Source organism: Sphaeramia orbicularis, unplaced genomic scaffold, assembly GCF_902148855.1.
Source record: "Sphaeramia orbicularis unplaced genomic scaffold, fSphaOr1.1, whole genome shotgun sequence".
NCBI lineage: Eukaryota > Metazoa > Chordata > Actinopteri > Kurtiformes > Apogonidae > Sphaeramia > Sphaeramia orbicularis.
Window position 1 is genome coordinate 281,415 of NW_021941558.1, and position 13,114 is coordinate 294,528.

At 38.7% G+C, this 13,114-nt stretch overlaps 1 protein-coding gene across 2 annotated transcripts in view; it reads right to left on the reverse strand.

The window, feature by feature from the left end:
* Window positions 1-5,197: 5,197 nt before the first annotated feature.
* LOC115416089 (protein FAM83C-like) overlaps window positions 5,198-13,114 on the reverse strand; it is a 34,023-nt gene continuing 26,106 nt past the window's right edge. Inside the window, exons 4-5 of one of the 2 annotated variants that reach the window (XM_030129796.1) lie at window positions 7,063-7,305; window positions 5,198-6,109 (exon numbers count right to left, since the gene is read on the reverse strand). In XM_030129796.1, coding sequence (XP_029985656.1) covers window positions 5,284-6,109; window positions 7,063-7,305 — 1,069 coding nt within the window. In that variant the 3' untranslated portion in view covers window positions 5,198-5,283. The remainder of the gene's footprint in view (window positions 6,110-7,062; window positions 7,306-13,114) is intronic. The other variant, XM_030129797.1, reaches the window with a different exon arrangement.

Genomic DNA, 13,114 nt, shown 5'->3' on the forward strand with positions numbered 1-13,114 from the left:
TTATTGTATTTTGTTGGTTGATTTTTGTTTTGATTTCACTGTCTACATGTTCGAAATAAAGATTTCATTCATTCACTCATTCTGTACTGTAATCACAGCTGTTTATTATTCACATAATGTTTAATATTTAATTATTTATTGCGTTCATAGTAAATCAGTGCAGCAGGTTTTAGGTTTTCTGTGGAGGTACACTGTAAAAATCTAAATCTGTCCCAGTGGATTTGTGTCATTTCTGTTCCAAATATCTGATCCCACTGAAAATCTGACAGAATCACCTGCAGAGAACTGTACACTGAGACAGAAGAAGTGATTTATACCTCTGCCAAGGAACAGCACAGGGTGTGTTTGCATCTGGGTTTGTTTGTTTGTTTGTTTGTTTGTTTGTTTGTTTGTTTGTGTGCAAGATAACTCAAAAAGTTCTGGACAGATTTGGATGAAATTTTCAGTAAGTGTTGATACTGGCACAAGGAACAAATGATTACATTTTGGTGGTGATGGGGGGGTGACCTGCCTTGGCGGAGGTCTGTGCTGTTTATTATTCACATAATGTTTAATACATTTTGATGCATTTGATTATTTCTTGCATTTATGACAAGTCAGTGCAGCAGGTTTTAGGTTTTCTGTGGAGGTACACTGCAAAAATCTAAATCTGACCAAATCTATTTGTCTCATTTCTGTTCCGAATATCTCGTCACACAGACAGTCTGACACACACTGAAACATGAACCAGGCTCCAGGAAATAAACTGATGATGTCACAAAACTGACCCATGAAAAACAAGAAGAACGCAAAACGTGTTTAATTCTGAGGAACTGAGTTCACTTCATGACAGATGGGTTTGGTTTTTCACTACTGTCATATACAGGGAATACTAATACTAATACTAATAGAAATACTAATACTAATAGAAATACTAATACTAATACTAATACTAATACTAATAGAAATACTAATACTAATAGAAATACTAATACTAATACTAATACTAATACTAATAGAAATAGAAATACTAATACTAATAGAAATAGAAATACTAATACTAATAGAAATACTAATACTAATAGAAATACTAATACTAATACTAATAGAAATACTAATACTAATAGAAATACTATACTAATACTAATACTGATAGAAATACTAATACTAATAGACATACTAATACTAATACTAATACTAATAGAAATACTAATACTAATACTAATAGAAATACTAATACTAACAGAAATAGAAATACTAATACTAACACTAATACTAATAGAAATAGAAATACTAATACTAATAGAAATACTAATACTAGTACTAATACTAATAGAAATACTAATACTAATACTAATAGAAATACTAATACTAACACTAATACTAATAGAAATACTAATACTAATACCAATAGAAATACTAATACTAGTACAAATAGAAATACTAATACTAATACTAATAGAAATACTAATACTAGTACAAATAGAAATACTAATACTAATACTAATAGAAATACTAATACTAACACTAATACTAATAGAAATAGAAATACTAATACTAATACCAATAGAAATACTAATACTAGTACAAATAGAAATACTAATACTAATACTAATAGAAATACTAATACTAGTACAAATAGAAATACTAATACTAATAGAAATACTAATACTAATAGAAATACTAATACTAATAGAAATACTAACACTAATACTAATAGAAATACTAATACTAATACTAATAGAAATACTAATACTAGTACAAATAGAAATACTAATACTAATACTAATAGAAATACTAATACTAGTACAAATAGAAATACTAATACTAATAGAAATACTAATACTAATACTAATAGAAATACTAATACTAATACTAATAGAGATACTAATACTAATACTAATAGAAATACTAATACTAATAGAAATACTAATACTAATACTAATAGAAATACTTATACTAATAGAGATACTAATACTAATATAAAGAATCAACACAGTCAGATTTAAAGAAATAAAAAGGAGCCTTTTAAAGGCCACATGAGGCTGTTGGTGTGTGTGTCCTCCCTTCAGGACATTTACAGCCCCCGTCTCAGCCCAAAGACCTCCAGAAGTGACCCCACCCACCTGTCTGACAGACAGCTGCAGTCTGTTACCAGGACCAGGACCAGGACCCAGACCTGGACCAGGACCAGCAGACTGTAGGACAGTTTCATCCAGTCTGTCTGGAAGCTGAACCCCCCCCCCCCCCCCCCCTTGGTTCTTCAATTACAGTTTTTTCATGTTCTTTTCCATTTGACATGTACAATCAGTCTGTTTTTGTCATTTCATTGATATTTTCCTGGATCTTGAAAATGCAGGAAAAATCTGTCAAATAAACAATGAAAATTCTGTTAAATTGCAGATTTTTTTACAGTGTATATTCTGTCTATCATTATAAGTGTTTATAGGTTATAGTTCTATTCTATTTTTTGATATTTTTTTCTGTGTTCATTTACACTGTGCAGTCTTAGACTTGTAATTTCAGTTTTCTGTATTTGATGCACATTTGCCAAAAACTTTGACAGATGATATTAAAGTGTTTATGTCTGTGTATTTTTGATAAAGACAATAATGCGTTTTTAACTTAATCGTTTGGTTTTTATTAAATCCTTAACTGTTCATCCTACAAATTGGGACCAACTTGAACACAGATATTCAACTTTACATTCACATTCTCAACTGAAGTAACATCATGTAAAAATAACAGCAGTGTTTCTTCAACATTAACCCAAGTTCCTCAAAGGCAGTTCACAAAACATTACACAATATACAATATGTACATTATCAGCGTATGTCAAACAAATAGAAAGTTCAATCTGTCTGCGAAATGCCGGGCAGATTTCAGTAGTAAGAACAAAAACAAATGCCCACAACACCAAAAACAGCAACAACCTGCTTCAGAAACGAGCAGGAACACACGAACCAAAAGGATTTGCATCCAAATAGTGACGGTCTGTGTTTATTGCTTCGGTTGAACAGGAGGGGGAGAAAAATAACTAGGTATTAAAAACGGGTAATAAAATCCATTATCCTATTACAAATTTATTCAAACAGTTGATACATGTTCTTTATTCCATGGAAAATGAACGTTAATCTTCATATCAGAATCAAATATCGTACTTATCTCTGAACACATGGACTGAATAAACTGTCTTGGTTAATTCAACAGATGTTTTTAGCTCAGTAGTTCTTATTTTTCTACTTCTTTCCATGTCTAGTTTGCTACTGGACGAATTGGCATAATATCAATAGGTATAATCAACAGGCATAAATAAGCTGCTGCTATAGCTTACGCCTTTTCACCCATTTTAATATAGAAATCCAAACTGTATGTATGGACATATGTTCTGTTAAATGGACAAATAACTTACTACTGCCACTCCTACTAAACACTCAGTTTATTTAAATCCAGGTTAAAGACCCGCCTGTTCTCAGCAGCATTTGAAAAGAGTGTTTATTCTTCTAAGCTTCAAGTTTTTATCTGTTTTATCCGTTTTATCTGTTTATCTGATTTGTTTTTCTCATGCCTATACTTCTTAGTGCTTCTGCTGTAATGCTTTTAATGTTTTTTGTACTGCACTTTGAATTGTCTTGTACATGAAAAGTGCTCTAGAAATAAACCTGCCTCACCTGGCCTGCCTACTTTCATTTTTCCATGGAATAAAGAACATGTATTATTTGTTTCAGTACATTTCTAATAAGGATATGGATTTAACTACCAGTTTTTAAAGCTTAGTTCCTTCTGACCACCCTGTAAAGGTTTCAAACATGCCTCTGATGGTTTCTCTGAGCTGAGGTGAAGCCCTGGAGTGAAGATGAGAACTGATGAAGTGCATCAGAAGGCACTGGAGGCCTCCAGCAACAACAACTATCACTAAAAAGTACGACAAACACACATTTTTTGGTCCTGTACAAAAATTACGACTTTTTGGAAAGCTGTTGGTACAAAAATAGAGCAGATTTTGGGTTTGGGACTGCAGCAACCCATTTTTCTGCTTCTGCCTGGAGATTTCCCCGACGGCTCGACGGTGAATGACAGGTACCTCCTGAGGAGTTTTGGCGGCTGCATGAACCTCCCTGCAGCAGCAGCGGCAGCACGAGCCTCCGTTTCCCACAATGCACATCGCGACAAAAAAATTCCGAAGATGCCCGAGTTCCCTCCCGGCTCTGAATGTAAACACACGGGTTTGTTTCTGGTGGATGGCACTTCGAAATAGTTCACCGTAATGCACGAGATTCAGGTGAGTAATGACAGAAAGACCTACAGGTTCATGATACTGAGGACATAACTGAGGTTCACATCTGATGAAAAATTCCTCATGAAAGTCTCCTGCACCTTTAGTTGGTTTGGTTCCACTGGCGCCGTTGAGGCGAGCACCTGTGGAGCGCTTCTCTTTCGCTCCTCCTCCTCCAGCGATGCCAGCGTCTAGAGCGCACACGTCGGGGCGCGCATCTGCTCCACTCCCTAACCCTAACCCCCCCAACACACACACCCCCCCACTCCCTAACCCTAACCCCCCACTCCCGTCCACTCCACCCCCCCACCCCCACCCCACTCCACACAGGTTGCTGCACACCAGCGTGGCTTTTTGTTAGCCTTTTGTTAGCCTTCCTTTTTTGTTTGTCCAGGTGGATCTGGACGTCCTGTTTTCACTTTTTCTTTGGTTAGGACTTATTTTGTGGTTTGTTTTTTTTTGACAGGCTAGCGGTGCGCTGGCAGCTCCTGCGGCCCTGTACGGGGTTGGCCTGTCCAGCCCTTATGGTTAGTTTGCCAGTCCACTCTGGTCTTTTCTTTTGTTACTTTGGGAACAGGGTTCTAAATGGGTTTGGATTCTGCTTCATTAAAAGCAGCGTGTTTTCAACAGGAAAAAGAAGTAAATCAACGAAGAACGAAACAGAATAAATCAAATACAATAAAAAACGTTCTTTTGAATTATACCCTTTTGACTCTGGTGTCCTTTGTAAATATGTTTCACCTTCAGGTGGTAACAACATTACAAATGTACAGTGTCATCACATGATAAGAGGCATTAAGGTTTAACAGATAATAAGTAAAAGTCAAAAGGGCTGGAATGACTCCACTTTGTAAAATCGTAGAAGAAGACGAGAACCCACCACTGCAGAAAAACTGAACTTTTTGGAAAACAGTCCACAGAGTCTTTTTTTTTGTTTGTTTGTTTTCAGCTGAGAACATTTAAAGGAGTCCGGTCAAATAAACCCCAGCCTGTTTTCTTTGGCGTGCCCCCCACCCCCACCCCCCAGCTCAGTTGGTGCTCTTCAGCTCAAAGCGGCTGTACACCTGCTTGGACTTCATCTTGTTGTACTGGTTGACCAGGTCCAGTTTACTGTGGCCCAGCGTCATGCGCTTCTGGTCCTGACGGTTCATCAGAGTGACCGGAGACGGCGGCGGGGGCGGGCTCTGCTGGCTCTCCGGTTCGGCCTGGGACAGGTCGGGTCCTCCCCACGGCGAGGTGCCGTGGGGGGAGGGTGACCTGCGGAAGTTGTAGGTGTCCTTGTCTTTGGACGGAGGCAGGAAGAGGTCGGACAGCTTGTTGAGGAACTGGTTGGAAGTAGTCCTCTGCTTGGAGTTGAGTTTGCTCTCGTTGATGGGGGAGGGGATCTGGGGCTTTGGGTTCAGGTTGGAGTTTGGAGCTCCAGGAACGAACCCAGAGGTGTGGAACATACTGGGTTTGTGGTCGTACAAACCCAGCGCCTGGAACTTGGAGGCGGTGCCACCGATGTTGGAGCGCATCACGTCCATGGCGCTGGGCTTGTTCCACTCGATGCCCATTGGCTGACCGTAGGTCTGAGACGGCCTATCGGGGACAGGGCTGTGATTGTTGACCCGAGGGCCCGGTGTTATCTGGGTCTGGGGCGTGGGGGTTTGGCCCCCTCCCCTCTCTATGGCTCCGCCCCTCCTCTCGGGGCTCAGGTGGGAGTTGCTGTTGTTGTTGGGCTCCTTCTTGTCCAGACCTTGGGTGACTTTGTAGACGGTGTTGGAGCTCATTCCAGGCGCCGCTTTCACACTGGACACGCTGTTACTGGATTGGCTGCTGGAGTTTTCAGAGCACACCCTGTCCCTCTGTCTGCTGGAGGACGGACACACAGCAAACATCAGCACAACGGGTACTTATTTAAACAAAAGCGTGGACAAATATGTGAAAGATTCATTCATTCATTCTCTTTCTCTTTCTCCAGGGCCGGGTCGCGGGGGTAACAGTCTAAGCAGGGACGCCCAGACTTCCCTCTCCCCAGACTCCTCCTCCAGCTCTACTGTGGGGACCCCGAGGCGTTCCCAGGCCAGCCGAGAGACATAGTCTCTCCAACGTGTCCTAGGTCTTCCCTGAGGTCTCCTCCCGGCGGGACATGCCCGGAACACCTCCCCAGGGAGGCGTCCAGGAGGCATCCGAAACAGATGCCCGAGCCACCTCAGCTGGCCCCTCTGGATGTGGAGGAGCAGCGGCTGGGTTCCAGAGCCTCAGCTGTGTGTGGAGATGAGCCCCACTAGATCTAGACTGTATCTCTCAACCTCCCTCACAAGCTCCGGCTCCCTCCCCCCCAGTGAAGTGACATTCCATGTCCCAAGAGCCAGAGTCTGTGTCCGGGGATCGAGTCGTCGAGCCCCCTGCCGTTGACTGACACCCAATCCACATTGCACCTGGCCCCTACGGCTCCCTTGGTGGGTGGTGGGTCCACCGGAGATGTGTGAAAGACAGTATTGGTTTGGATTTACACACATTTTATTGTAAATGTAGTAGTGGGAAATCCGATTCTTTTTACTAACTCGATTCTTTTGGTTCGTTCTTCTGTTATGAATCGATTCCGAAATGATCCAAACCAGTACTGTTGATTAGAAAATGTAATTCTGAAGTTGTAGCATTAAAGTAACAGCTTATTTTAGATTTATCGACACAATTACTTTGGATTTATTCGTAGGTTATCTTTGCAATTAACTGCAGCATCTTTTTACATTTAAAAAACCATAAATCCAACAAATTCCAACCTTTTCTTTCTTGGAGTGTGTGTTTGGTTTGGTTGGTACCTGTCCGACAGTAGATCCAGACCCAGGACTGGACCCAGGCCCATGTTGAGGCCCATCCCTGGGCCCATCATGGCCTGGTACGCTGGGTAGTAGGGCATCCCCTCCTCGTCCGGGTTGAAGAAGCACTCGATGATCTGCGAGTCGGCGTACAGACAGCGGAACTCCCGGTCGAAGCTGTCCGTGATGCGACCGGAGAAATGCATCACCATGTTACTGTGGACCTGAGCCGACAACCAGGTGAAACTGGAAGGGACACAAGACAGAGGAGGGTCAACTGGGAACACTGGGAAAGGCACACTTCTGCTCTAATTAAACATGTATTCTTAAAGGAAGTGTCTAAATATGGGTTCTTCTATAAACTGGTCCTAAAAACAGGACAGAAGGTTAAACATTCAAACCAGATATAGACCAATGTTCTGAAGCAGATTTGGAAGAACTTTGGGTCCATTTAAAAAAAAAAAAAAAAAATTTACTCAGATAAAAGACGAACTATTTTTCAGATAAAACACATTTTTATGTTATTTTGCATCATATTTTATATATAAATCCACATGTAACACAGTCAAAAGGACACAAAAATTACACACTACTATTATTGTGAATATCTCTTTATTCTCTAACAGGTGCATTTTGGGAACCGTAGTAAATATTCAAGGCAGAGTGTTTGACAAAAATGACAGCTGTTGTAAAATCACTGGTGATTTCTATGTGTTTAAATGTTCAGGTTCTATATGTAACCCCAGTGGACACGATGGGTTCCAGCCTAAACCTGGAATGAGACTCAGATTGAACCAAACCCATGTGTGGATTAGAAAACCCACTGGGATCCACACATTGAACACAGTGTCTGTATTTAGAGTCTATAGAAGAGCATTTACACACATGTTTACACAGCTAATGCACTGACACCGAGGCACATTTAACTGTCTTTTTTTTGGTTACTTATTTTATTTACTTGCACATACAGTATAACATAAGACAAATACACATACATATCTGTCTTAATAGAGAGAGGGGTACAAAAATGTGCAGGTGAGGTGGGAAACCCAAAAGGCTCACAGAATGTCCTCAGCTTGACTTAGTTCTATTTTAAACAAAATAAAAGAATGTCATTTGCATACCTTCCGTGAAGTAGAGGGAGAAATAAAAATGATATAAAAGTAAAAGAAATGATGGTTATATATCTATAAACATCATTTCTTTCAATAACACAAAGAGTAAAAAGACATGAATAATAATGATGATGCAATAATACTAGTTTTAACAGAAACACTCAATACATAGATAAATAATAAATAGATGGATGGGAAGAAGTGAAATTCCAAAGGGAAAGGAACCCTAATACAGCTAAATTAGGTTAAAATAATGTCCATATTTGGGTCCTATTTTTGGACCCAATATTTGATTATAACTTCATTAATTATGGGATGGATCACAGTAAGAGGATAATTTATTTTTGGTGCATTTATCTGAGGCAGGGCTGTCAAACCTGTCAAACCCCCCAAAGGTTCCAGTCCCACCCCTGGGATGAATTTACACAGTGTCTAAACTCCACAGTCCAGGCTGTGGAACTCATGTTAGTGTGGGTTCCACATCCAGACCAATCTGATCTACAGTCCAATAAGAACAGCAGAAGAACCCACACAGAAGAAGGACTGCAGATTTACTACTGGGTTTGATGGAAAAAATAATATGACATTATGTCTGTAAATAATGACAACTGCAAATGTTTGTCTTTGTTTTAGTGAAAAAAATCACATTAAATTGTGAAACTCTTTCCATTTCCAAACTCTCCTGTACCAATAAACTGTGACTAACCTGAACAAATGTGTCCAACCTGAAATGTCTGTATTAAATTCAGTCCAGTTTGAACTCTTTTCTTCCTGTTCCTCAGTGTTTAGTGTCTTTGCAGATCTGATCCAGAATGCACATGGACTAATGAGAAGTGGAGGAAGAAGACTGAGAACATTACACTGATTTTACTGAAGAAATGTCAGTTTTTTCAGGTTCTTCACATCTGTTTTATTTGGATAGTTTATAAACGTAAGTATTTTCATAATTTAATTTTTTAATTTTTTTTTTTTTTTTACTAAAACACAGACATAAATTTGGAGTTGTCATTTATCGGTTCTTCTGTTCTTCTTTTCCTGGTTGGGTCCACTGCAGATCAGATCAGACTGAATGTGGAACCTGAAAGAACAGGAGTTTAGAACCCTGGTTTGAGGTCATCATTAGGTCCATCCTGGGGTAAATCTGTCTACATTTACCTTTTATTATTGGGTCTAAAAAGATGGAAAAACGACGGATACTGAAATAAACCCAGTTTCATATACAAATGTGTTGATGATGGTGTTAATTTCCCATAATACACCCACAGTAAGTGTTAAAATGAGTGGATCAGAAGGAAATTGTCGGATGCAAAATGTGGAACAGGCCAACATTTCCGTCATCTATTTTTAAATTGTCTATACAAAGACTCATATGTGCCAAAGCTGACAGTTGACAAACTTCCACAGCGTCACAGAACACAGAAAACCCCAGGTCTGAGTCAGCTGTGGGCTTTATCTGTGTCCAACTCCAGCTGATAAAATAAATGCACACCGGCCTGAACTCTGATGACTCACAGTGTGACTCATCATCTTAACTGTCAGCTGCAGAACAGGTACACCAACACCCAAGACGTCTGCAAAAGCACCTCACACGCCTTCACCACGAACGTATCGTACGAGTCTGTGGGCGTGAGACGAGTGAAATAACCCAGTGACCCCCCGATAAAACCACGAAAAAGGAGACGCAGCGGTGACGCACAAACCAATAAGTGAAGGGAGGACACAGAGGGAGGACCAGGTCTAGTCTGAAACACATTCAGCCACGACTGGATCCGAGTAAAACATTTATCACATTTAACATCAACAAGATATTCATGTAGAAAAGTCCAGATGTAGGAACCTTCTACTTTTCTATGAGCAGCTATAGAATGAGTTTTATTATAATAAAGACACTGACGGATACTTTGACTATAGATAGAACTACTGAAACAAACAACTTTATGTAACAGAATAAGTGCATTCTCTGTGCACACATAACTGCTCTGCTCTGCTCTGACGCTGGCGTTTAAAGGTGTCATTTAGAGCGTGCAGGAAGCTGCTGTTTAAAGGTCAAATGAGCTCCATTTGTCACTGAAGTCATTAATCTAGAACATGGACTGTCATATTAAAGATCAGCTTTAATCATCTGTACTTCCTCCCTGAACTAATAACACTTATATAAATGCAGTCAGATCACTGACCTAAAAAGACTGTATGGGTTTGGATTAGCAGTGCAGGAGCTGAGTGGATGAAATATAAAGGGTCTGAATTAGGGAAGCACCCATACTGATACCAGTATCAGGTATCAGGTCCGATACTCAGCATGTGTACTTGTACTTGTAAAAGTACTCCGATACAAGTACTCCGAAGTGTACGGTCTTCGAATGACACAAAATCATGTCATTTTTTTCACACAGGCCTCAAGTTGCTCTTACGATTTAAACGGCAACCGTATGAACTACAGAAGACGGCCGTAAGAAACTACTGTTCCCTCCACGAAAGTCTACGAAGTCCAGATTTCACAGGAACCAGGAGATTCGAACCAGAACCCACTGTTCATAAGAATCTTTGTGACTTTGGCACTAGAGCTCATTCCTTGAAAATGACAACAGCTGGTCTCAGAAAATGTGAAAAAAAAAACAAACAAAAAACAAAACAGGTGTCTCTGGTCTGTACTTCCATTTCTGTCAGGTAGTAACTTTAGTTTGTATAAGGATGCACCGATACTGATACCAGCATCAGGTCTGATACTCAGTGTGTGTACTTGTACTTAAGTGATTCCAGGCCCAAACCCCGCCCCTTGTGCGTATTGTATCTTATTTTGGCATCAATCCAGCTGATGTCATCACCTCTATGAATCAGTTGTCTCTATATTTGTGCCAAGTTTGAAGGAAACTGAAACTAAATTAATGTTTTTATAGACATTTGAAATTTCGCCCATTATAAATAAATGGAAGAAAAAAAGATTTTAAAAAATTCATTAAAAATGTGAACTTTGACCTACTTTTACCAAAATGTAACCACATCTATTCTGGGTCACTGGTAAACTACAAACCCAATTAGGTTATAGACCCCACCCCTGGTGGGGGGTGGGGTTGAAATATGAGACCGGGATGCTCAGCAATATATATATATATATATATATATATATATATATATATATATATATATATATGTATATATACACACATATTTATTTATTTATTTTTAACATGTATGTTTTGTAACTTAAAACTTTATTGAGTTTTATATAGAATTGTCACAGTATCCCAAAAGAAAAAAAGATAAACAAAAGAGACCCCACAAAACAGGAGAAAAAAAATTTAAAAACCAATAAAAAGAACAAACAAGATCACAAATAACTAGGGCTGTTAGAAAATATCAGTTCTGCAATGTATCGTGATATTTCATTTCACAATACTGTATCGATATTAAAAAGTACTGTATGGATATTTTTAGGTATTTATTCAAATGCAGATATTGTGGAGGTTCATTTTTGGTTTTTTGTTCCTATTTTATTATTCTTATTTCACACTCTTTAATTCAATAATGTTGGTTCCTTTGTTGGGATTAAACTCAAATCCTGTTCTGATGTTAGTTGTGAACTAATAGAATCTGAACATTTGAACAGGATCTGAAACTAACGTCTGTTAAACAGAATTTCAGTTTGAACACAGTTTGAACATTTGATGATAGAACATTAGATCCTGTTGGGATCAAATACAAATGTGTTTAGGATTTGTGCAGATTTCTACTGGAATTCAGTTCTTCAAGGAAATAATCATTTACTAAAAAAAGAAAAACAAAAAATTGCCTTTTTAACAGTATCATGATATATTGTGATATATTGTATTATGATCCTAGTGTTGGGATTTGTATCATATTGCCAGATTCTCGCCGATACACAGCCGTATAAATAAGTACAAAAGAACACAGTGTGCCCGTGCAGTAACAGTAGGTCTACTGATTTAGTGTAAATATAGTCCATTTATTCCACTTTTTATCCACTTGTCTCAGTCTGTGGCTTCATTTTTCCATTAGAAATATTTCTGCATTTGTGGATATCCACTGGTCCTTCGATTTTTTTTACATCAAAGGAAACAACAGATAATGTTAGTTGAGTCTCCGCCCCCTCTGCGCTGTCATCAGCACTAATGATCACATGATCCAATCCACCGTCCACCTGTGTATAAGTACACACTGGGATTCATACAGACTGAAGTTAAGACACAAGATGGACATGGATGTGATGTACTAGTGCCTTTAACCCTTTCATGTACACTGGTCACTCCAGTGGTCACTCCAGTGGTCAGTTCTTCTCCAGCTGTTCTATTCCTGGGTTTTGTTGTTTTAGTTCCATATCAGCCAACACAGAGGACACTAATGCACCATCCCATAATAATACACTGACATTCATATAATTACTGTAACTTTGCTGTTCTTCATGAACCTGATCTGCACTGACATGTTTGAGTGGAAATCAATTGCTTGTTATTGTTATTAGACTGTAATTATCATTATTATTATTATTTTTTTAAACTAAAAGGTTTCTTCTTTCACATATTCTATCCATGGAATGAGTAATGACCAGTATTAGAGTCTGTTAAAATGTGAGAAAACATCAGATTAGCTGCATTAAAAATGGTTTTATTTCATAGTTTTCACAGTTTATCAGTAAAGATGTTTCTTCGCTTCAAAAATTTAATGTATGATGTCCAGCTGAACGGACATTTCTGCAACTCCATGAAAAAGGTTCATAAAAAAAATGTCAATCCCATAGTTTTTTTTTAATGCCTAGACGAATAAACACACTCAGTAAAAAAAATAAAATAAAATCTTTATCAAGGCTTTCATAATTCATGCATGAAAGGGTTAAAATGAACAGATAAATGTTGGTTTTATCTGTTAAATATCACTGACTCAGTTTCCTATCTGCCTTTTCATCCAGCTAACCTTTCTCAGAT